This window comes from Prionailurus bengalensis, chromosome D4, assembly GCF_016509475.1.
Source record: "Prionailurus bengalensis isolate Pbe53 chromosome D4, Fcat_Pben_1.1_paternal_pri, whole genome shotgun sequence".
NCBI classification, from domain to species: Eukaryota; Metazoa; Chordata; class Mammalia; order Carnivora; family Felidae; genus Prionailurus; species Prionailurus bengalensis.
Window position 1 is genome coordinate 86,884,395 of NC_057359.1, and position 24,703 is coordinate 86,909,097.

A 24,703-nucleotide genomic window follows, 5' to 3' on the forward strand; every position below is an offset into this window, starting at 1 on the left:
GGGTCCTGGGGAAGTGTTGTACCCTGTATGTGCCTCAATTATTTGTCACTGGACTGCAGGGTATCAGGAAATTTAATCTTACCTGCCATTTCCTTCTTGCCTTTCTTCCTGCATCTCCATGGTGGGGAGGGTGTTAATAGGGGCTCCAGGAATCTGAGTCTATAGGCTTCTGGAGACTAGACTATTGATAAGATTGTCTTTTGCTTCTAACTTACTAAGATGTTTGTAAACTGATGGAGACTCATGTCCTGCATGACTGGGATCTCTATCAGTTAACCATGTGTTTTCTTTCCTTTCCTTTGTTCTTGGGCAGCCAGAGGAATGTCACACATATCCCACCTGAGAGTGGGGGCTGGGGGGTTCTAGCTTGTACATAATGCTCCCTATTCACCCAGAGTCAACTTATCTCCAGGTCCACGCCCAAAGCCCATGTGAGGGGAGCTGGTTCCCCTCCAGCAGGTGACAGAGCCAATGAGGTTTCTGGGAGTGTCATTTGAAGCCTGTCAGCCCTATGGTCAGCATCACGTCAGGCATTCCATCACCTCTGGTCCTCGAGGTGACATCTAGGAGATACTGCCCTGGGGGCTGGGTCCCTTCACTGCCTCCCATGGACAACCAAGCCCCCATGAGGAAACTGCCCCTCCCCCTCCAGGACAGTGTTAGGATCAGCCATGACAGGAGCTTACTTCTAGGGGTCCAGTCCTAGCTCTGGGCTCCACAGTCAAGACTATGGCCAGAGATGGCAGAAGGTATCAGTGATCTCTCAAGGATGAGGCTGAGTCCTTGCACTCACTGTGACCCAAAGTACCCAGTGTCCAGAGCAGCAGGGTAGAGAGCCCTCCTTGGTTCCTGAGCCCCCCACCCCATTTCACACCGTGCAGATGCATGTTCCCATTGTCCCCCACCAGGAAGGAACAGAGACTGTAGCCTCAGAGCTCTGCTATGGCAAGCTGTCCAATTTGTGGCTGCATGCCTAGCTTGGGGTTTCAGTTCATTGGGCCCACAAGAGAGGCCAAGTCCCTTAGGGCCAGCTGAGGTCTGGGTTCACCCTGCCAATGGGTTGTGGAGGAGGGAAGGGGCTGATTCATGGTGGGAATGATGGGGCTCTGGAATGGTGGGGATTCAAAGCTCACAGCCATGAAAGAATTCTTGAGGAATCTTTGGTTCAGAAAAGGTGATTTTATTAAAGCACGGGGACAGGACTCTTGGGCAGAAAGAGCTACACTGGGGTTGTGAAGAGTGACTGGTTATAATCCATGGGGTTGGGGGACATAAAGTCAAGAGGAAGTTTCTAAAGGGATTTTCATATGCTCAACTAGACTCCTACATTACTGGAGACCTGGATGTTGTCAAGCTAAGGTTGTTTTGCTTTCTAGCAAAGCATTAACATTCAGACATTCCTGGAGAAATGTTGTACTCTGTGTGTGCCTCAAGTGTTTGTCAAAATGGGCTGCAGGTCACAATGAAATTTAATTCCATCTCCCATTTTCTTCTTGCCATTGTTCCCCATATGACTATGGAGGGAGGGCGATATTTGGACTCCAGGAAATGGAGTGTAGTTTTCTGGAGATTAGGCTCTTGGTAAGATTCCCCTTTTCTCCTAATTTACTAGGACATAGGTAAACTGATGGAGGACTGTGTTCTCTATCACTTAGCCATTTGATTTCTTTCCTTTCCTTTGTTCTTGGGTGTCCAGGAGTGCCTGAGGAATGTCACACAGATCCCACCTGGGGGATGCTAGCATGTGTTTTCCCCTCAGCTTGCCTTATGTTCCCTCATCAGGAACATTCCCCAGTAGGCCTTCGGTGGTAGGGGGAGGGGAAGGGTTTTTCACCCTGTGCCACGGCCTAGGGTGGATCCCTGGGAGGGCCAGGATCTGGGCTCCATGAGCAGCACAGGGTACACTCTGTCCTTCCCTACCAGGAATGTCCCTTTGGGTTGCCTCCCTTTCCCTGTCCCTTTGGAGAAGCACAAAGCAGCTTGGGCTCTGTTGGTTTGAGGCATTCTCTGCTTTCATCAGGTGCAGGATGGGGGTCCCACCACACTTACCCCACCCTGCACTTGGGCCCCAGAGAGAGGCTCCTGGAGGTCAGAGATGACAGCTGGTCCAGATCAGAGACCCTTGTCCTCACACAGTGCTAACCAGGGAGAAGAGAGTGTGGAGGGAGTCAGTGTCCTTGCCAGAGATGTGGAGATATGGGGAATGCATCCTCTAGCCTCCTGGACCTTCCTGCCCCTCATCTTGCATAATCCTGACCTGAGGGAAAGGGCAGAGAGCTTGCCATGATCCTCAGCACAAGTTGCTGGCAATTGCCTCACCTTTTCAGGATTTGGCAAAGGATAAGTCGCTCCACCCTGGGTGAGCCATTGGACACAGAGACCATAAATAGCATGCCTCCAGAAGGCTCCTCACTCATCCCCTTTCAGGTAACATCTGGAATGTTGCCTGCTTCTTTGGCCCTGAAGTCATGGCCCTAGGTCTCTTGTGGCTGGGCCTTGCCCTGCTGGGGGCCCTGCAGACCCAAGCTCAGGACTCCACCCCAAACCCTATCCCAGCCCCACCTCTACTCAGGGTCCCTCTGCAATCTGACTTCCAGAATGAGAAGGTAAGTGACCTGGAGGGGCAGCTGCAGGCAGGCCCTGGAAAGAGTGTCAACATAGGAGAGGAAAGGCAGTATGGGCTCAGGCTTTAGCTCAGTCTGCCCTTGGGTTCCCTCATGGTAGGAACACTTCATGCCCCCATCCGTATGCAACCTTGCTGACAAGAGTGTCAGCTGAACCAAACTACACTGGGTCACACTCTCTTCCATAATCCCTGCAGTCCACTCAAGGTGGGAACATTTTCAGGCCTTCTACATGATGAGAAAACTGAGACTCATGGTCTCCAGCTGGCCACTTGCCAAGTGTCACCCTGTCCCTGACACACTCAGGGCTCCAGCCTGTCCTGATGGGCTCCAGCTTCTCCTGGCTTTATCAGAGCAGCCTGTGTGGCCAGTCTGGGTTCCTCCAGCCCAGGTGCGGGACATCTTGTTCATGGTAGGCTGCCTAGAGGTGCCTGCAGGGATGGAGCAGGAGGCCCCCTTGGGGCTTCTTCTTGCTCTATCATCAGTTCCCATTGTAGTTCCAGGGGAAATGGTACGTCTTAGGATTGGCAGGGAACGGATTTAATAAAGAAAAACACAGCCAGTTGAAGATGTATACTGCCACCTACGTGCTGAACGAAGACAACAGCTACAATGTCACCTCTACCGTGGTCTGGTGAGAGCTACCACCTACTAGGGGAACATGTGGGGCCTAGCGGGCTGCCCTGGGAGTCCAAGAGGCATACTGAAGACATAGCTAAGGGGTGACCAAAGCTGAAAGATGATCATTCATCCTATGCTGGATCCCTGTATTTATTTCTTCTTTCATTCAATAGATCAACATTTCTGGTCACTTCAGCACAGACACAGAACAGTAATGGGGATGGACAAAGGTGGTCATCAGTGACAAGACAAAGAGAACTCGGGGTATCCTAAAATGGGGGGAGGGTTGCTGGATCCAGCCTGAGATCCTATCTAGGGCTTTGTCAAGGGCTTCCAGGGAGGTGATCTGTGGATCAGGCCTTGAGAAAACAACCTGCGTCAGAAGGAGGTTTGGGACCTTCATGACAGGGCTGGTGGACTGAGTCAGAGAGAGCCACTTCTTCAAGAAACAGCAAGACATCTCATGGCTGCCCTGAGCAGGAGCTGATGACTGGTCTGGAGAGGGGCGGTGACCACAGTGTCAGGGGGCCTCAGGTACTGGTGAGGAGTGGGTGTGGCTGAAGCAGGAAGAGGAATGATGATGTGCAGCCCAGGAGGCTGATCAAGTCATAGGTGGGAGATGACCAGAGTACCAGAGTGGGGGCAGATTAGGACCTAGAGAAAGGAGCCAAGGATTATCCAGCTCCTCTCATTTTCTGGCCCTCTACTTGGGTGGGGCTCTTGCATCTGTCATGGAAAGAGCAGAAGAAAGAAACACAAGTGTGGGGAGATCAGTCTTCGGGTGCTATGGGACCAGATGGGACACAGGTAAGAGGTCAGTGTTGGCCCAACAAATAAGGGAGTCTTTGGCGTCCAGCAGATTAGAACCTCAGTGGTAATTCCCCCAGGAGAGGTTACAGCAGGAGCCTACAAGATTAGAATAGGGGACAGGTGCACCTGAGTGGTTCAGTTGGTTAAGTGTCCAACTTTGTCTCTGGTCATGATCTCACGGTTTGTCGGTTTGAGCCCCGCATAGGGTTCTGTGCTGACAGCTCAGAGCCTGGAGCCTGCTTTGGATTCTGTGTCTCCCTCTCTTTCTGCCCCTCCTCCGCTCTTGCTCTGTCTCTCTCTTTCTCAAAAATGAACATCGAGAAAAAGTTAAAAAAAAAAAAAAAGAATAAGGGACAAATGCCACATGTGGGGGAAGACAGTATAGAGGGAAGGCGACCAAGGGGAAACAGCCCAGAAGAAGGAAGGACAACAGGTGCTGGAGGGAGAGTCTGAGCAGGTCAGGTGACTCAGGGCAGAGTTGGCAGGGACAGGCAGGGATAGGCTCAGTGGGAAAGAGCCAGGCCCATACCAGGGGAGGGGTGCGGGTCTCCTGCTGTGGCATGGTGGGCTGTCACCTTCTTACCCACCCATCTCTTTTTTGCACAGGGACCAGAGCTGTGACCACTGGACCAAAATTTTCATCCCAAATTTGCATCTAGGCCAATTCAACCTGAGCAATATTGAGCGTGAGTCCTGAGTGGGGTGCATCTCCAGGGCCCCAGACCTCCCTGCCCCTCCATGCAGACACCAAACTGTGGAGGCCAGGGAGGAAGCAATAGCTCCCTTTGCCTGGCCAGGGCATGCTGATCCCTCACCATCCACCATGCAGGTTACACTGGAACGCAGAACTACACTACCCGAGTGGTGACCACAAACTACAACCAGTTTGCCATACTGTACTTCAAGAAAGTTTTCAACAACCAGGAGTACATCAAGGTTACACTCTATGGTGCGTCTTACCCCCTCTGAGACCTGGCTCTTGTTCATGCTGGGGGAAAAGAGGCCCATCACATCCAGCCCTCACATCCCCTTTACTCTGAGTCCCTGGGTGGTGGGACAGGGGTCTTTCCACAGAACCTCTCATGAGAAAGGGGTCTGAGGTTTCATTCACATGTTCAACAATATTTATGGAACTTTTGCCAGCCACTAACCAGCCATCTTGGCCACAGGGAGGAACAAGGACCTGCCTTCTGTGCTGAAGGAAATCTTCATCAGTTTCGCCAAATCCCTGGGACTCACCGAAGACCACATCATCTTCCCTATCCCCATCGGTAGTCACCAGTTGGGAAGAGAGGAAGGGCACTTGGGGACTAGCCAGGTCTGATGTTGCCTCACTAGGGAAGGGGGTAGAGGAGGGACCCAGGTCCCTGCTACAGTTACTGGAGCCTCAGGAGCCACTTCAGGTTCAGGAAGACCCTGCCACATCCAGGGTTCTGGGTCCCAAATATTCCTCCTTCACAATAGCTCAGGCCTGCCCACATGAGAATTACACATCTGGGGCCACGTTTCCTCAGTCTCCTTGCCTGGTCACCTCTCCCTTTGCCCAGGCTCGTTTCTCCTGGGCCACCTCCCTTTTGCCCTGGGGCTGGCTCACTACTGACTTGGGAGGCGCCCTTGTCTTCAGGCAGCCTGGCCTGCGCAATTGCCTCCCCAAGGCTGAGGGTCTGTCAGGACTCAGCAGGCAAACAGGCAGAAGGCTTGGTGCCCAATCAGAACTGTGGCTGGGCCACACCTGCCTCCTTTGGAGAATGGGTGTCACCCAGGTCTTCTTGTCCTCAAGCCTCTCCCTCAGTCCCCTGTACCATCATCCATCATTCTGCTATACCATCCGTGAGGGGATCCCCAGAGCTTCTGTAGCTGGGCCAACCTAGGGCCAAGGCAGCCCAGAGGCAGTGCAGGGGCCCTAGAGGTCAGGGATACCGCAAACACATCTCTGCCCATGCTGACCACTCTGTCCCCCACAGATGAGTGCGTGGATAAATGAGCAAGTGTGCGGTAAGTATGGCTGCAGAGGGGGCTGATGGGAGCCATGGTGCAGCTGGAGGGGGGTCCCAGGTCTGCCTTTGTCCCACCTGCCCAGCACTGCTGCCCTCTCTGTTCCCCTGACTCCCTCTCAGGTGCCCTTTGGCTCTCTCTACCCCATCCCCTCCCACTGCTGTCTGCCCAGCGTACTGCCCAGCTGTTCCCACCAGCCTGGAAACCACTGAGAGAACCAGGGGACCCTTCTCACTGCACAGCCCACCAGCTGCTCCCCAGCTGCCCAGCTGACAGAACCCCTCCTTGGTTGCTAAATAAACGTATGTCCCCCGGTCCCCATTCTGTGTTCCTTGACCTCTGGGCCATCTGAGAGGGAAAAGAGCAAAAGGCAGGCTATTAGCATCACTCCCAGAAACTGTGATCCCTAGAAAGGGATGAAGGCCCGTAGAAGCAGAGTCCAGTCTGACTGAACGCTTCTAGCTCCCAACTCCAGGCCCAACCCCACACCAGCAGCAGCCCTCACTTGCCCCTGCCTCCTAGCACACTGAGGGGCCTCATCTCACATCTCACACCCATATTCAGCCACCAGCTGAATGGTCCAATGGCAGAGGCCCAGCCAGAGCCAGGCAGCTGGAGAGGGTTGGGGGGGCTGAGTTGCTGGCACCCCCACTTCACCAGTGATGAAGTGCTGGGGTGATGGGGGGTTTCTGGAGCCAAGGGCCAAGAAAGAATTCTTGAAGACATCTTTGGTGCAAAAATGTGATTTTATTAAAGCACAGGGACAGGATCCATGGGCCGAAAGAGCTATATTGGGACTGTGAGGAGTGACTGGTTATACACCATGGCTATGGAAGAGGTAAAGTCAAGGGAAGTTTTCTAAGAGATGTTAATATGCTAAAGAAGATTTACAGAATATTGGAGGCCTAGATATTGTCGAGCTAAGATATTTTTCCCTCTAGTAAAACATTAACATTAAGACAGTAGGGATTTCCCCGTGAAATAGTCTTCTCTGCCAGCCTCAATTATTTGTCAATGGGCTGCAAGGTATCTGGAAATTTAATGTTACCTGCCATTTCCTTCTTGCCTTTCTTCCCCATATTACTATGAGGGGTGATGTGGGGGCTCCAGGAAACTGAATCTATAGGTTTCTAGAGATTAGGCTATTGATAAGATTGCCTTTTTCTTCTAATTTACTAAGATACTTGTAAACTGATGCAGACTCACGTCCTGCATGACTGGGATCTCTATCAGTTAACCATTTGTTTTCTTTCCTTTCCTTTGTTCTTGGGCAGCCAGGAGTGCCTGAGGCATGTCACACACATCTCACCTGGGGTGGGGGGAGGGTAATACTAGCTTGTACTTGGCCTTCAGCTTGACTTTTGCTCCCTCAGCATAACACCCCTAAACCATTTTGACCTTTACATCTTTAAGGTTGTTGAAGATGGAAAGTTTCATCTTCTGTAACTTCTTATTCAGTAGAGGTGTAGAAATGTCCCTAACTATGAGTCAATATTGATCAGTTGGGGAATATATAGAAGAGTTACAGAAGGCAGAGGCAGCCGCATCCAAGGTGGACAATGAGTATGAACCTCCTTGAGTAGGAAGGATCATCTGTTGACTTGAAGTTATTGTAGTGATGGAGTCTTGTCACCAAAGACATGGGAGAAACAGCAAAACATAATTAGAATAGAAAAAAGAATTGTCCAAAAAAAGTCCTGTGTAATTGATGAAAATTCTCAAGTCCAGGAGTTTCGCCAATCAAAGGAAAGAGGGGGATTGCTTAAAGCACCAATTTGAGTATTCAGGTCAGTTATAAATCCGGAAATATGTGTGTGATAATCTATAATGTGTATTGAAGCTTTGGGGTATTGGTAGGGTGGTCCAGAGCCAACAGCTAAGAAAGAATTCCTGAAGATGTCTTTGGTGCAAAAGGTGCACCAAAGTTGCAAAAAGGTGCAAAAAGGTGATTTTATTAAAGCACAGGGACAGGACCCAGGGGCAGGAAGAGCTGCACTGGGGTTGTGATGGGTAACTAATTATATAGTATATATCCCTACCCATCAGGGATAGATTAAGTCTCTAAGGTATTTTGGAAGCAAGATTTCCAGGACCTTGAGGGGCTCCCTGTTGCCAGGGAAACACCACTTATTACCATTGAATAAAACCTCAGTCATGAGACCCTTCAGCATATCAGGGTCATAAACTTGGAATATGATTGCCAGCATATAACTCATGGCAGTTTAGATCAAGGAAATAGACTTACAGGTCCTGGAAGCTGGGAAAATGGTAACCTAAGGTTCTCTTTGCCCCTAGCAATGGGTCATTAAGGAGGCAGCTGAGCTCCTAGAGTTAGGTCACTCTGCTGTTTTCAAGGACTTGCCTATAGGCTGTAGGCAGAAAGAGGATTAATTTTTCATTTGTCTTAGTTGCCTACATCACCATGGCAAGCACTTAAACACCTTTCCTTTGTACTTGGGTAGCCGGGAGTGTTTGAGGAATACCACACATATTCCACCTGGGGGAAGGGGGTATGCCAGCCTGTTTTGCCCTCAGATTGCTCTACGCTCCCTCATCATATCTCCCCCTGAACAATTTTGACCTTTATATCTTAAGGCTGTTGAAGGAAGAAGGTCTCATCTTCTATAGCTTCTTTCTGCTGAGTAGGGGCATAGAGTTGTCCCTACCTATGGGCCAATATTGGTCCCTTAGGGAACATACAGGGCAGTTAAGGTGAGCCAGCTGAATCCAAGGTGGACAACGTGTATGAACCACCTTGAGTAGAAAGGATCATGTGTTGGCTTGAAGTTATTGTAGTAATGGAGTCTTGGTACCAAGCAGAGAGACTTGGGAGAAAACAGCAAAACCTAAGTAGAATAACTAGAAAGATTAGCTCTCATTAAAAGTCCTAACAAAGCTAACAAAAATTCTCCAGTCCAAGACTTTAACCCATCACTAAGGAAAGAGAGGGATTGTTTAATGTGCCAAGTTGAGTATTCATGTTAGTAAGAAATCCATAAATATTTTTGTTGTAGTGTGGAATGTATACACAGCATTTTGTTCTTATAAGAGTATAAGTTCCACCTTGTGCAGCACTTAAAACATCCTTTGTCAGGGATGGCCTGTGTCTCCTCTAGCACCTGAGTTCCATTAGGAGGAGGCCAAAAGGGCATCCACTATGTCAGGAGGGAGTTTACTAGCCAAAACACATTAGGGCAAATACATTCTGCAAGAGGCTTTTCGGTCCTGGTCCTGACTTAGGTGAAGACCTGGGCCTAGGGTACCTCTGCCCATTGATCCTGTTTCCTGCAGAAGAGATCTAACTGCTAGACCCTACTAAGGCCATGCACAGTTACAGGACATGAATCCTTTCCTAAATTTTGCAATCCAAATTGTTTCCAGTGGGTTAAAAGGCATTCCAAGTGACAGTCCTTGGCGACTGAGGAGAAGCTCCCGTCCTTTTTCTAGGGAGAGAAAAGTAGAGAAGGTCAATTACCACAAAATATCCCACCCAACTCACAGGTGGGGTCCCCTGTGAAGGATATATCAGAGGTTCCTGAGGTGTCAAAGCAACCCGAGGTGTACCTGGCACCAAATCACTCTGATCACTGACAAGATGCTAAGGGCCTCTGTGGGAGGGATGCTGGCATCCCTCTGCTTTCCCATTGCATCCTAGGCCACAAATAGGTGCCAGCATATGGGCCTAGTTTGCCTTGCTGGGAAGGCTGAAAAAACCACCGTTTTCAACCCCTGGAAAACACTGGGAAAATTTTACAAGGGGGAATTGCCCAATTTTGTAATTTAAATAGTAGTAGTAGAGAACATTGACCAAAATGACCAGATGCAGCTGGACACGACTTCCCCAAGGTTTCAAGAACTTGCCCACTCTTTTTGGGGAGGCACTAACTGCAGACCTCACCAACTTTCCGAGAGAAACCACAGGGTGTGTCCTCCTCCAATATGTAGACTACCTCCTTCTTGCCGGTGATACCCAAGAAGACTATGAAAGGTACCAAGGCTCTCCTGCAGCTCCTATCCTACTTGGGGTACTGGGCGTCGGAAAAAGGCACAGATTTGTCAGCAGCAGGTCTGATACTTAGGCTTCCTCCTCACAAAAGGAAAAAGAGAACTAGGACCGGAAAGGAAGAAAGTTATCACCACACTGCCACAGCCCCAAACAAAACGAGGCTTGAGTGAATTTTTAGGGGCCACAGGGTTCTGTTGCATTTGGGTTCCCAGATTCTCAGCCAGAGCGAGGCCCCTCTATGACCTGTTGGGAGGAACAGACCGGAAGCCCCTCGCATGGACTGAGGAGGCAAGGGCTGCTTTCACAGAAATAAAGTTGGCTCTGGGACAAGCCCCAGCCCTGGGTTTGCCTGACATAGAAAGGCCCTTTAACGGCTTCTTACGTGAAAAGGACAAAATAGCCCTTGGTGTGCTCACTTAGAGCATGGGGCCTTTGCAATGGCCAGTGGCCTACCTGTCAAAAAAACTTGATCCTGTGGCTGCAGGATGGCCACGGTGCCTCAGAGCTCTGGCAGCCACAGTCCTGCTCATCAAGGAGGCAGACAAACTCACACTGGGACAAACACTTAATGTTAAGGTCCCACACGCGGTCATGTCCCTCATGAGCACCCAAGGATATCGTTTCCTCTCCAATTCTCGGCTGACACAATACCAAGGCCTTCTCTATGAAAACCCAAGTGTCACTCTCAAAACAGTAAGAACACTAAACCTGGCCACCTTCCTCCATGGAGGAGGGAGAACCCGACCATGACTGTTCCGAAGTAGTGGATGAAGTCTACACCAGCCGCCTGGACCTCTAAGACCAAGCTATGACAGGCCCAGAGATCACCCTGTTCAGCCATGGGAACAGCATTTACAAGAGAGCAACCGAAGAGCAGGATATGTGGTAACCACAACCACCGAAGTTCTGGAAGCCAAGGCCTTGCTGGAAGGATGGTCAGCACAACGAGCTGAACTGTATGCCTTAACCCGAGCCCTCATCCTTAGCAAAGGTAAACGAGTTAACATCTACACTGATTCCCTTCACTACTGTGCATGTACACGGGGCCATCTATAAAGAAAGAGGCCTCCTTACTGCTGCAAAGAAAACTATCAAAAACAAGGAAGAAATACTAAAGCTTCTTGAGGCCGTATGGCTGCCAGACAAGGTAGCTATCCTACACTGTAAGGGACATCAGAAAGGAGATGAGCCCATAACTCAAGGAAATCACCTGGCTGACAAAACAGCCAGAGTGGCCGCCTGTGGTGACCCAGGTGAAGCTTCTACCTACACTATGACTCTTGCGCCCCACAGGGAAGCCTCCCCGCCCCTGTACACAAACAATGAAAGAAGTTGGGCCTCGACAGAAGGGGGCACACTAAGCAAAGAGGGATGGTGGGTCATGCCAAATGGACACATCTTTGTCCTGTCATCTATGGGAAAACACCTAGTCAAGGAATATCACCAACTCACACACCTAGGGAAAACTGCACTAGAGGCCCTCCTCAAAAAGAACTACTATATCAGCCAGCCTCTGGTATTATGCCAGGCGTCAGTGAATAATGTGTAACGTGTGCCAAAAACAATGCTTGGTCTGCCCCATGGCCCCTGCCTGGCACGCAAAGGATGGGGGTCACCCCTTTCAAAGACTTAGAGGTGGACTTTACTGACATACAACCAAATAAAGGGTTCAGGTACCTCCTTGTAATAATCTGCACATATTCAGGATGGGTCGACGCATTCCTGACCAGAATGGAACGAAGCCGCGAGGTGGCCAAAGCTCTTCTATGGGAGATTGTGCCTTGATTTGGTCTACCCTTAACCATACACAGTGATAACAAGCCTGCATTTGTGGCAGACATTATACAAACCCTAACAAAGTCCCTCAACATTACCTGGAAACTGCACACTGCTTACCGACCCCAGAGCTCAGGGAAAGTAGAGTGGATGAATCGCACCCTCAAGGAAACCCTGGCTAAGTTCCACCAAGAGACTAATCTCCCATGGCCAGATTTACTGCCGCTGGCCCTCCTGTGTGCCTGATGCAACCTGGGGCACTAAGATTCTCCTCTTTTGAGTTATTTTATGAGCGACCCCCTCCCCATGTTTAGGAAAACTCCCAGGATACCTACACCATATTGGAGACAAAGGAATAAGAGAATAGCTCCAGACCTTGGGGGCAGTCCTAAATAAGTTACAGAGATACACCATAGAAAGGGCCCCAATTTCCTTAGGGACCCCCGTTCACCTCTTTCAACCAGGAGACTCTGTGTGCACAGATTGGAAGAGGGAACCTCTTAGACCACGGTGGACTGGGCTCATACTGTCATTCTAACGACTCCTACAGCCCTTAAAGTTCCAGGTATCGCCCCATGGGTCCATCACTCCAGAGTTAAGAAGGCCAACTCAGAAGACCCCACAACCTGGTGAAGTGATCCAGATCCAGTCAACCTACTTAAACTGACCCTCAAAAGGGAAATTGGCCCCTGAGACCTCCAGCCCTGCTCCAGCCACACCCGGAAGATGGCTGGCCTGCGCATGGCAGAAGCTTGAGGAATCAACATGTGAACCTAGCTGGGGGGTTTGGATGCAACTCTGCTAGCCCTTACCCCTTACTGGTGTCATAGCCCTGATCTTACTTCTTACTGTTGGGCTGATAGAGACTGCACTAACAAGTTGGACATGGGACAAAAGATGCATGCCAGGGGCGCCTGGATGGTTCAGTTGGTTAAGTAGCTGACTTCAGCTCAGGTCATGATCTCACAGTTCATGAGTTCGAGCCCCACAACAGGCTCTGTGCTGACAGCTCAGAGCCTGGAGTCTGCTTTGGATTCTGTGTCTCTGTCTCTCTCTGCCCCTCCCCTGCTCATGCTCTCTCTCAAAAATAAATAAACATTAAAAAATTTTTTTAAAAAGATCCATGCCAGGTCTCACATACCTCCTCTGGATGGGAGGATTATTAAGTATTGCTTGTATATTATGATAACCTCTCTCACCCTCACAATTGCCACTTACCCACTTTGCCCCCAGGATTGTTATATAACAATAAGGGGGTCAAGGGTGTTCAGTACCTTCACCTCCCTCCACAAAGACTGCTACAAGGGAAAAACACCCACTCTCTGTCAGTCACCCGGTGCCCCAAGGACTAAGTATTGGACCGTAGAGATAACCCAAAATGTCAGGGACCCATGTCACAACAAGGGCCTCCAGAGAGGGAAGCGAGCTTGCTACACTTATCTTCCTCAATGAGGGATCTCAGACGGGGGAGGGATGCCAGGCAGGGCCCTTCAAAAAGTTACAAAGGATACCCAGGATAGGGTAATATAAGCCATAAAGGTGACCACTCCCCTGACAGCCTACCAAGGTTTGACCTTTCAGCCCTCAATCAGATGCTTACCAATTCCCCACTCCAGCATTGGGCCAACACTACTCTATAACTCCTCCATAAAATAGATAATCACACCCAAACCTGCTGGATGTGCTTGCCGCTCAGCTCAGCCGGAGGGCTTACTTAGCCACTCCTATCCCTTTGACCTCTAATTCAGCCTACCGATGCTTAGAGGCCAACTGGACTCAGATGTTATTTCCTCTTCCTAACCCCAGAGATATCCGTGTACACTGAAGATCAGCTCCTAACAGCCTTTAGCCCCAAGTTCCGGGCTAAACGGGCAATCCTGCTACCCATTCTGATAGGCGCAGGAATTGTGACAGGAATAGGAACCAGAATAGGGGGCACGGGTTCATCTGTAGGACTGTACCATAGACTATCTCAAGAGATAAATGAAGACATGGAACGGGTGGCAGATTCTCTGGTAACCTTACAAAGCCAAATAAACTCTCTGGCGTCAGTGACCCTCCAAAATAGGCAAGCCCTCGACCTCCTCACTTTAGAAAAAGGAGGGACTTGCATCTTTCTGGGGGAAGAATGTTGCTATTTCATAAACCAGTCAGGAATAGTTACAACTAAGGTTCAGGAACTCAAGGAAAGAATTCAACATAGACAACAGAAAAGTATCAATCAATGGAAAGGATGGGATCTCACGGATTGGGCATCCTGGCTTCCTGCCCTGGCGGGGCCCCTCCTCTCCATAATTTTACTTGTATCCATCGGCCCCTGTATACTGAATGCTGTGGTACATTTTATTGAAAACACTGTTGCTCGCCAAACTACTGCACATATCTTAGCCTTCTAAGAGTACCAACCTGTAAAACTGAAAGGTGATGCCTACTAAAAGTTTTTTTTTTAAAGGCATCAAGGGGGGAATATTGGAGAAGTGAATAAAGTATGCCAAAGATGGCCAATGGAGTGAAAACAAACTCTGGTCTCTAGCTTAGTGACCCCTCCTCCCGGTTCTTCTTCTTTTCGTTTACTGTGTGCAAAACACCCCCTCCCCCCGCCACACACACAAATATGGAGGCTGATAACTATAAATTGCCCTCCCCACTGGCATTCAGGGCTCAGATCTTTGGAGAAACAGTCTCCTACGAGACCGCAGTTGTTAAATAAATCTTTGATCCACCAAGATCTCCGAGTGCCACTTGGTTTTTCCACCAGCGTTCCAGCCTGGTTCTGTAACAATATACCATGGGGTTGGGGGAGATAAAGTCAAGAGGAAGTTTCTAGAGGGATTTTCATATGTTCAAGAAGACTCGCACATTACTAGAGGCCTAACTGTTGTCAGGCTAAAGTTGTTTTCACCTCTAGCAAAGCATTAACATTAAGACAGTAGGGAGTTCCTGGAGAAATGGGATACTCCATATTTTCTTAAAGAATTGTCAATAGGTAATAATGAAATTTAATGCCATGTGCCATTTCCTTCTTGCCTTTGTTGCCCATATCACTGGCGGGGGGGGGGGGGGTGACAATAGGGCTCCTGGAAACTAAATATAGGTTTCTGGAGATTAGGCTTTTGATAAGATTCCCTTTTTCTCCTAATTTACTAGGACATAGGTACACTGATGGAGACTCACATCCTGCCAGATTGTGATCTCCATCAGTTAACCATTTGTATTCTTTCCTTTCCTTTGTTCTTGGGCAGCCAGGGGTGCCTGAGGAATATCACACAGATCCCACCTGGGGCTCAGGGAGCATGCTAGCATGTGCTCTGCCCTCAGCCTGCCTTGTGCTCCCTCATCAGGAACACTCTCCAGTCCACCTTTGGAGATGGGGGAGGGGAAGGGTGTCTCACCCTGTGCCAGGGCCTGGTTGGGTCCCTGCGGGGGACAGTGTCTGGGCTCCAAGAGCAGCACAGGGTACACTCTGTCCTTCCGTGCCGGGAACCTCCTCTTTCACCTCCCCTCCTTTCCTTGTCCCTTTGGAGAACCACAAAGCAGCATGGGCTCTGTTGATATGAGGCATTCTCTGCTTTCATCAGATACAGAAAAGGGGTACCACCCCAGTTACCCCACCCTGCACTTGGCCCCAACTGAGAGGCTTCTGGAGGTCAGAGATGACAGCTGGTCCAGATCAGAGACCCTTGTCCTCACACAGTACTAACCAGGGAGAAGAGAGTGTGGAGGGAATCAGTGTCCTTGCCAGAGATGTGGAGATACGGGGAATGCATCCTCCAGCCTCCTGGACCTTCCTGCCCCTCATCTTGCATAATCCTGACCTGGGGGAAGGGCAGAAAGCTCGCCATGATCTTCAGCATGAGTTGCTGACAATTGCCTCACCCTTCCTGGATTTGGCAAAGGATAAGTCATTCCACCCTGGGGTGAGCCATTGGCCACAGAGACCATAAATAGCATCCCCCCAGAAGCCTCCTCATTCACCTCCTCTTTCAGCTGATATCCAGAGTGGTGCCAGCTTCCTTGGCCCTGAAGTCATGGCCTTAGGTCTCCTGTGGCTGGGCCTTGTCCTGCTGGGGGTCTTGCAGACCCAGGCCCAGGATTCCACCCCAAACCTGATCCCAGCCCCGCCTCTGCGCAGGGTCCCTCTGCAACCTAACTTCCAGGATGAGCAGGTAAGGGGCCCAAGGGGCAGCTGCAGGCAGGCCCTGAGAAGAGTGTGAACAGAGGGGAGGAGAGGCAGGATGGGCTCAGGCTTTAGCTCAGTCTACCCTCGGGTTCCCTGATGGAAGGCACACCCCATGACCCCATCCCCACCCAACCTTGCTGACAAGATGGTCAGCTGAGCACAACTATGTTGGTCCACACTCTCTTCCATAATCCCCGCAGCCCATGCAAGATGGGATCATCTTCAGGGCCTCTACATGATGAAGAAACTGAGGCTCAGGGAAGCCAGCTGGCCACTTGCCAAGTGTCACCCTGTCCCTGACACACTCAGGGCTCCCCCCTGACCAGATGGCTCCAGCTCCAGCTAGCTTCTTCAGCCCAGCCTGTGTGGCCAGTCTGGGTCCCAGCAGCCCAGTTAGAGGGGCTTCTGGTTGAGGCCCAGGCTGCCTAGAGGTGCCTGCAGGGATGGAGCAGGAGGGCCCCCTGGGGCTGCTCCTGGCTCTGCCTATCATCAGCCCCCATTGTAGTTCCAGGGAAAATGGTATGTCTTAGGACTGGCAGGGAGTGAATTTAATAAAGAAAAACACAGCCAGTTTAAGATTTACTCCACCACTTACGAACTAAATGAAGACAACAGCTACAATGCCACCTCTACCCTGGCCTGGTGAGTACCACCACCTCCTACAGGAACATGGGGGGCCTATAGGGCTGCTGTGGGGGTCCAAGAGGCAGACTGATGACATAGCCAAGCGGCAACCAAAGCTGAAAGATGATAATTCATCCTACCGCTGGGTACTGGATCCCTGTATTTATATCTTCTCTCATTCACTAGATCAACATTTCGTGGTCACTTCAGCACAGACACATGACAGTTCTGTGGATGGACACAGACTGTCATCAGGAAACAAGACAAAGAAAGAATAGGTGTCCTAGAATGGGAGGAGGGTCACTGGATCCAGCCTAGAATCCTACCGAGGGCTTTGTCAAGAGCTTCCAGGGAGGTGGTCTGTGGGACGGGCCTTGAGGAACCAACCTGCATCAGAAGGAGGCCTGGGACCTTCGTGGCAGGACTGCTGGACTGAGTCAGAGAGAGCCACTTCAAGAAACAGCAAGCCATTGCATGGCTGCCCTGAGCAGGAGCTGATGAGTGGTCGGGAGAGGGGGGTGACCACAGTGGCAGGGGTCTCAGGTACTGCTGAGGAGCGGGTGTGGCTGCAGCAGGAAGAGGAATGATGGTGTGCAGCCCAGGAGGCTGATCAGTCATAGGTGGAAGACGACCAGAGCAGGGGCAGATTAGGACCTAGAGAGGGGAGTCAAGGATTATGCAGCACCCCTGGGTTTCTGGCTCTGGCACTTGGGGATGCGGCTAGAGCATCTGTCATGGAAGAAGCAGAAGAAGGGCAGGTGTGGAGAGATCGGCTCTGAGGTGCCAGGGGAGATGGGATGCAGGTGAGAGGTCAGGTTTGGCCCAACAGCTAAGGGAGTGTTGGCATCCAGCAGACTGGAGTCTCAATGGTGATTCCCCCAAGAGAGTTTAAAGCAGGAGCCCACAAGATAAGAATAGGGGACAGGGGAGCCTAGGTGGCTCAGTTGTTTAAGAGTATGACATTGTCTCAGGTCATGATCATAGTTTGTGGGTCTGAGCCCCACGTTGGACTCTGTGCTGACAGCTCAGAGCCTGGAACCTGCTTTGGATTCTGTTTCCCCCTCTCTCTGCCCTTCCCTGCTCATGCACGTACACTCTCTCTCAAAAACTAATGAAAATCTAAAAAACAAAAAACAAAAAAAAAGAATAGGGGACAAATGCCTTGGTTGGCAGGGACAGTATGGTGGGAAGGCTACCAAGGGGAAACAGCTCCGAAGAAGGAAGGACAGGAGGTGTGGAGGGAGAGTCTGAGTAGGTCAGGTGGGTAAGAGCACAGTAGTCAAGGACAGGCAGGGATGGGTCAGTGGGGAACAGCCAGGCACATCTCTGGGGTGGGGTGCAAGCCTACTGCTGTGGGAGGGTGGGCTATCACCCTCTCACCCACCCATATTTTGCTTCCACAGGAACCAGACCTGTGGCCACTGGCTCAGAACTTTCATCCCAACTTTGTGGCGAGGCCAATTCACCCTGGGCAACATTGAGCGTGAGTCCTGAATGGGGTGGGTCCTCAGGGGCATGAACCTCCCTGTCATCCCACACAGAAGCAATCCTGTGGAGACGGGAGAAGAATCAATAGCTCCCTCTGCCCAGTTAGGGCAGACTGAGATCTCATCATCCACCATACAGGATACACTGGAATCCAGAGGTACATTTTACGAGTGGCAGCCACAGACTACGTCCAGTTTGCCATGGTGTTCTTCAAGAAGATTTACAAACACCAGGAGTACTTCAAGATCACCCTTTATGGTGAGTCTTGCCCCTCCTGGAACCAGGATCTTGGTCATGTTGGAGGAGAAGAGGCCCGTGACACCCAGCTCCCAATGTGCCCTTCACCCCAGATCTGGGAGGCAGGAGAGGGGTCTTTCCACAGAACCCCTCAGGAGGAAGGGGTCTGAGGCATCGTTCATGGGTTCCACAATATTTATGGAGCTTTCACCAGCCACTCACCAGCCATCCTGACCACAGGGAGGACCAAGATGCTGACCCCTGAGCTGAAGGAAAACTTCATCACCTTCGCCAAATCCTTGGGCCTCACAGATCACCACATAATCTTCGCTATCCCCATTGGTAATCACCAGGTGGAGAGAGGAGAGGGCCATATGGGAACTGTCCAGGCCTGATGTTGCCTCACTATGGAAGGGGGGGAGAGGAGGGATGCAGACCTCTGCCATGGTCACTGGAGTCTCAGGATCCACTTTGGTTTCAGGAAGACGCTGACACAATCAGGGTTCTGGGTCCCTAGTGTTCCTCCCTCACCCTAGCTCGGGCCTGCCCACATGAGAATTGCAGGCATGGGGCGAAGCTTCCTCAGTCTCCTTGCCTGGCCACCTCCCCTTTTGCCTTGGGACTGGCTCACCACTGACCTAGGAGGTGCCCTTGTCTTCAGGCAGCCTGGCCTGGGCAGGTAACTCCCAAAGCCTGAGGGTCTGTCAGGACTCAGCAGGTAAACAGGCAGAAGGCTTGGTGCCCAAGCAGGAACTTGGCTAGGCCTCACCTTCCTCCTTTGAAGAACGGGTGTCACCCAGGTCTGCTTGTCCTCAGGCCTCTCCCCCAGTCCCTGCTCCATCATCCAGCCTTCTGCTGTACCATCCATGAAGGGAACCCCCAGAGCTTCTGTGGCTGGACTAGGCTGAGGCCCAGGGTAGCCCAGGGGTAGTGCAGGGGTTCTGGAGATCAGGGATCCCACACACACCCCTGCCCATGCTGACCACTCTGTCCCACACAGATGAGTGCATGGATGAGTGAGCAAGTGTGTGGTAAGTATGGTTGGAGTGGGGGCTGATGGGAGCCAGGGTGCAGCTGGGAGGGGGTCCCAGGTCTGCCTTTGTCCAACCTTCCCAGCACTGCTGTCCTCTTTATTGCCCTGACTCCCTCTCTGGTGCCCTCTGGCTCTCTCCACCACATCTTCTTCACATTGACCTCTGCCCAGGGCAGCGCCCAGCTGTCACCACCAACCTGGACACCACTGAGAGAGCCAGGAGACCCTTCTCAATGCACAGCCCACCAGCTGCTCCCCAGGCTGACCTGCTCATGAACCCCCTCCTTTCTTGCTAAATAAACACATGTCCCCTGGTCCTCAGTCTGTGCTCCTTGACCTCTGGGCTCTCTGAGAGGGAAAAAAATCAAAAGGCAGGCTCCTATTAGCATCACTCCCAGGAAATGTGGTCCCCAGCAAGGGATGGAGGCCACAGAATCAGTGTCCAGCTCTGACTGAATACTTCTAGCTCCCAACTCCAGGACCAGCCCCAGACCAGCAGCTGCCCTCACTTGCCCCTGCCTCCTAGCATACTGAGGGGGCACATCTCACACTCACATTCAGCCATCTGCAGCAAACCCAATGGCAAAGGCCCAGCCAGGGCCAGGCAGCTGGAGAGGGTTGGGGGGTCAATGTGCTGTCACCCCCACTTCACCAGTGATGAAGTTTTAGGGCTATGGTGCAGGGTCTGGAGCCAAGGACAGAGAAAGAATTCTTAAAGATGTTTTGGTGCAAAAAAGTGATTTTATTAAAGTAAGGGGCAGGACCCATGGGAAGAAAGAGCTGCTCTGGGGTTGTGAAGAGTGTCTGGTTATATACTCTGGCTTTGGAGGAGGTAAAGTCAAGGGAAGTTTTTGGAGATTTTCATATGATAAAGAAGATTTACAGAATACTGGAGGCCTAACTATCATCAAGCTGAGGTTTTTTCCCTCTAGCAAACATCAATATTAAGACAGTAGGGAGTTCCTGGTGAAATGTTCTTCTCTGCCAGCCTCAAGTATTTGTCAATAGGCTGCAGGGTATCAGGAAATTTAATGTTACTTGACATTTCCTTCTTGCCTTTCTTCCCCCAAAATACTATGAGGAGTGATGTTGGGACTCCAAGAAACTGAGTCTATAGGTTTCTGGTTGTTAGACTATTGATAAGATTGCCTGTTTCTTATAATTTACTAAGATATTTGTAAACTGATGGGGAGTCATTTCCTACATGACTGTGATCTCTATCAGTTAACCATTTGTTTTCTTTCCTTTCCTTTGTTCTTGGGCAGCCAGGAGTGCCTGAGGAATGTCACACACATCCCACCTGGGGTGGGGAGGGGTAATGCTAGCTTGTACTTTGCCCTCAGTTTGTCTTATGCTCCCTTATCATATCCCCCATAAACAATTCTGACCCTTACATCTTTAAGGTAGTTGGAGGTGGAAGGTTTCATCTTCTGTAGCTTCTTCTTGCTCAGTAAGGGAATAGAGATGTCCCTACCTATGAGTCAATATTGATCAGTTGGGGAACATATAGAAGAGTTACAGAAGGCAGAGACACCTGGGTCTAAGACGGACAATGAATATGAACCTCCTTGAGTAGAAAAGATCATTTGTTGGCTTGAAGTTATTGTAGTGATGGAGTCTTGTCACCAGGCAGAGAGACAGGGGAGAAAACAGCCAAATGTAGTTAGAATAACAAGAACAGCCCAAATAAATGCCCTTTGGTAATTGATGGAAATCCTCAAGTCCAGGAGTTTAACCAATCATGAAAGGAACAGGAGGAATTCTTTAAAGCACCAATTTGAGTATTCTGGTAATTTAGAAATCCAGAAATATTTGTGCAGTAGTCTAGAATGTATACTGATGAAGTTTTGGGGTGTTGGTGGGGTGGTCCTGAGCCAACGGCCAAGAAAGATTTATGGAAGACGTCGCTGGTGGGAAAAAAAATGATTTTGTTAAAGCACAGGGACAGGACCAATGGGCAGGAAGACCTGCATTGGGGTTGTGATGTTTAACTAATTATATACCCTTAGGTTGGAAGGGGGTCAGGAATAGAGTAAGTCTCTAAGGTATTTTGGAAGCAAGGTTTCCAGGAATTTGAGGGGGCTCACTGTTGGTAGCAAATGCCACTTATCACCATTGAATAAAATTTCAATCATGAGACTCTTCAGATGCATATCAGGGGCCATAAGCTTGGAATATGATTGCCAGCATATATCTTGGGGCAGTTGAGAGAAGGAAGTAGACTTACAGGACCCTCAAGGTTGGGATAACGTTGAGCTAAGGTTCTCTTTGCCCCTAGCAAAGGGTCATCATAAAAGCAGCTGAGATCCTAGAGGGAGGTCACTCTGCTGGTTTCAAGGACTTGTAAATGCAGTAAAGGCATTTAATTTTTTATTTGTCTTACTCCCCCATCACCATGGCAAGCACTTAAACACCTTTTCTCTGTTCTTGAGCCCTCAGAAGTCTTTGAATATCACACATATTCTACTTGGGGTGGTGGTAGAGGAGGATGTGCCAGCCTGTTTTGCCCTCAGCTTGCCCCACATTCCTCATCATATCCCCCCTGAGCAATTTTGACCCTTAAATATATAAGGTTGTTGAAGGTAGAAGGTCTCACTTTTTGTAGCTTCTTCCTGCTGAGTGGGGGTATAGAGTCATCCCTACCTATGGGTCAGTATTGGCCTGTCAGAGAACAAAAATGGTAATTAAGGGGGCGCCTGGGTGGCGCAGTCGGTTAAGCGTCCGACTTCAGCCAGGTCACGATCTCGCGGTCCGTGAGTTCGAGCCCCGCGTCGGGCTCTGGGCTGATGGCTCAGAGCCTGGAGCCTGTTTCCGATTCTGTGTCTCCCTCTCTCTCTGCCCCTCCCCCGTTCATGCTCTGTCTCTCTCTGTCCCAAAAATAAATAAACGTTGAAAAAAAATTTAAAAAAAAATGGTAATTAAGGTGAGACAGCTGAACCCAAGGTAGATAATGTGTATTTACCTCCCTGAGTAGAAAGGATCGTCTCTTGGCTTGAAGTTATTGTAGTGATGGAGTCTTGGTACCAGGCAGAGAGACATGGGAGAAAACAGCAAAACATAAGTAGAATAACTAGAAAGCTTAGTTCAAGTGAAAAGTCCTTTGGTAGCTAACAAAAATTCTCCAGCCCAAGAGTTTAACCAATCACTAAAGGAAAAAGAGGGGTTATTTAATGCGACAGTTTGAGTATTCATGTTAGTTAGAAATCCAGAAATATTTTTGAAGTACTCCAGAATTTATACACACCGTTTTGTTCTTATGAGAATATAAGTTCCACCTTGTGCAGCACTTAAAACATCTAACACCATTCTGTGTGTTTTGTAGAAGTGTTTTATCAATTTGGGTTGTCTTAGTGTTTAGTAATATAATGTTATTTTGAGAGTCATTTAAGGCCTTAACTGTGTAACAGGTGGTGTATTAGTTTTGTTTAGTAAGCCAGCAGGTAATTAATAAGAGATACTTTTATAGAAACAAGAAAAATGCAGGTTAATGCTTAGAGCAGATTACAAACCCAGTGTCTCCCAGTGCTGCCAGCATGAATTTTACATGTTAGGTTTGAATGCTTGTGGGAGCAGGCAGTAGAAATCAGATTGATCTTTCTGGTTTGTAACTCAAATGTCTGTGGTGATCCTTGTGAAAGGCCCATTGTAAGAAGGAACTGTTAGTAGAAATTGAGAAAGGAAGATGAAAAAGAAAGGTACAACCATCCTAAGAGAAGTTTGAGATTTTCCATAGGTTCACAGGAATAAAAAGGCACATTAGTTTGCTCATTGATTTCCCCTGTAGAGGGTACAGGTTTTATTTTAGACATAAGAGCACATGAAGTGTGCCCCTCTAAATTTTTTTGCAGTAGAAGTACATGATATGACCCAGTAGGGGCTCTTTCATTTTGGAGTTAAATCCCCTATTGTATTGGACTTTAAATCTTTAAATAAACCAGGTGTTTTGGGTTTATATGGGTTGGGTTTCTAGTAACTGTCAGATCAGGTTTAAGAAGGATATGTTTTGCATATTCATTTAGAGATTTAGGAATTTCACATACATTTGAACAGTTCCAGCATTTACCCAAACAATATCACCTAAGGTTTATGACGATTTAACAGGGTCTTCACTTAACATACCGAATAAAAAGTCCTCCTTGATCAAAAAGACTTTCTTTACAATTGAGATCCTGGGTCATTTGTTAAACCTTAGAAAGTGATAGAGCACATCTGAAATGGGATTCTGATCATTACAAATCTTAACGCTTTAAAGTATTTATTTAACCAAGATGGCAATAAGAGATTCCAAAAGCAAATATGTAGGGTTATATTGTTGTTAGCAAAACCTAGGTCCTTTAACAGTGAGAAATTTTAACTAAGTGGTCAAAGACCTGATAAAGACATAACCTAAAGCTGTCGTTTTCCCAGAAGTCAAAAGAGAAAACAATCCTTTGTACATTATTTTATCAAGAGCCTAACAATCCAAAAAAATTGTCTTTTAACAGAGAGAAAAGCAGAATTTCAACCTTATACAAGTGTACTTTTAAAAATCCATTCTTTGCAACTTAGTCTATCCAACCACATGTAAAATTCCTTTACAAAGATTTCCCTTCATGAACCTTCTACAACTTTCTGTTTTATTCAGATTTTTCCCCAAGCCATTTTTCTCCAAACCAGTCTCATTTAGGACAAAACTATTTTCTTTTACTTGCAATAAAAAATGTATTTCCTTTTTTCCTCTCTTTTTTTACACATTGCTACTTTTTTACATATACAGTTGCTATTCTTATTTCCATCAGTCCTCATTATGTTTAGCAGAATTTTGACTCTTAGAAACGTTAGTCTCGGGGCGCCTGGGTGGCGCAGCCGGTTAAGCGTCCGACTTCAGCCAGGTCACGATCTCGCGGTCCGTGAGTTCGAGCCCCGCGTCGGGCTCTGGGCTGATGGCTCAGAGCCTGGAGCCTGTTTCCGATTCTGTGTCTCCCTCTCTCTCTGCCCCTTCCCCGTTCATGCTCTGTCTCTCTCTGTCCCAAAAATAAATAAACGTTGAAAAAAAAATTTTTTTTAAATAAAAAAAAAAAAGAAACGTTAGTCTCCAGCAGAGACTAAGTATACCCAAGTGTAAACTGTTACACCAGAATCTTTAGAAGGCAAATTTATGAATCAATTAATCACAAACCATGTTTTCCAATAGACCCAAATGTTCTTAGTTTCTCTGCAATAAGAAGTCAAAAGCACAAACCTACATTCAGTAGTCAATGCTTTAGCACTCCATTCTATTTGGAAAAGACCTAGATATCCAATGAATTCAATCCCGTTTATCCAAGTGT

General features: G+C 49.0%; 3 protein-coding genes across 5 annotated transcripts in view; all 3 read left to right on the top strand.

Annotated features, from left to right (window-relative positions):
• The window catches only part of LOC122474813 (neutrophil gelatinase-associated lipocalin-like), a 101,446-nt gene that overhangs the window by 68,018 nt on the left and 8,725 nt on the right, over positions 1–24,703 (top strand). The gene's annotated exons all lie outside the window — the stretch shown is intronic.
• Positions 2,412–6,367, top strand: LOC122474816 (neutrophil gelatinase-associated lipocalin-like). Of its 2 annotated transcripts, none has more exons than XM_043565985.1 (7): positions 2,412–2,606; positions 3,122–3,258; positions 4,662–4,741; positions 4,885–5,004; positions 5,225–5,326; positions 6,020–6,050; positions 6,173–6,367. In XM_043565985.1, the coding sequence occupies exons 1-6, from the start codon at positions 2,469–2,471 to the stop codon at positions 6,037–6,039; spliced, it is 597 nt and encodes a 198-aa protein (XP_043421920.1). In that variant the 5' UTR covers positions 2,412–2,468; the 3' UTR covers positions 6,040–6,050; positions 6,173–6,367. The 2 variants fall into 2 exon arrangements, with proteins under 2 accessions (XP_043421920.1, XP_043421921.1); XM_043565986.1 differs by having other exon boundaries at positions 6,223–6,367.
• LOC122474815 (neutrophil gelatinase-associated lipocalin-like) lies at positions 15,797–19,711 on the top strand. Its single transcript, XM_043565984.1, has 7 exons — positions 15,797–15,998; positions 16,518–16,654; positions 18,040–18,119; positions 18,263–18,382; positions 18,602–18,703; positions 19,362–19,392; positions 19,566–19,711. Exons 1-6 carry the CDS (start codon positions 15,861–15,863, stop codon positions 19,379–19,381), a joined length of 597 nt encoding a protein of 198 aa, XP_043421919.1. The 5' UTR covers positions 15,797–15,860; the 3' UTR covers positions 19,382–19,392; positions 19,566–19,711.

Excerpts from the sequence above, each read along its gene's own strand:
- LOC122474816 (XM_043565985.1), top strand. The coding sequence starts at position 2,469 with ATGGCCCTAGGTCTCTTGTGGCTGGGCCTTGCCCTGCTGGGGGCCCTG. Across the intron at positions 2,607-3,121 it reads CTGACTTCCAGAATGAGAAG|TTCCAGGGGAAATGGTACGT; the intron begins GTAAGTGACCTG and ends TTCCCATTGTAG. Across the intron at positions 3,259-4,661 it reads GTCACCTCTACCGTGGTCTG|GGACCAGAGCTGTGACCACT; the intron begins GTGAGAGCTACC and ends TTTTTTGCACAG.
- LOC122474815 (XM_043565984.1), top strand. The coding sequence starts at position 15,861 with ATGGCCTTAGGTCTCCTGTGGCTGGGCCTTGTCCTGCTGGGGGTCTTG. Across the intron at positions 18,120-18,262 it reads CACCCTGGGCAACATTGAGC|GATACACTGGAATCCAGAGG; the intron begins GTGAGTCCTGAA and ends TCCACCATACAG. Across the intron at positions 18,383-18,601 it reads CTTCAAGATCACCCTTTATG|GGAGGACCAAGATGCTGACC; the intron begins GTGAGTCTTGCC and ends TCCTGACCACAG.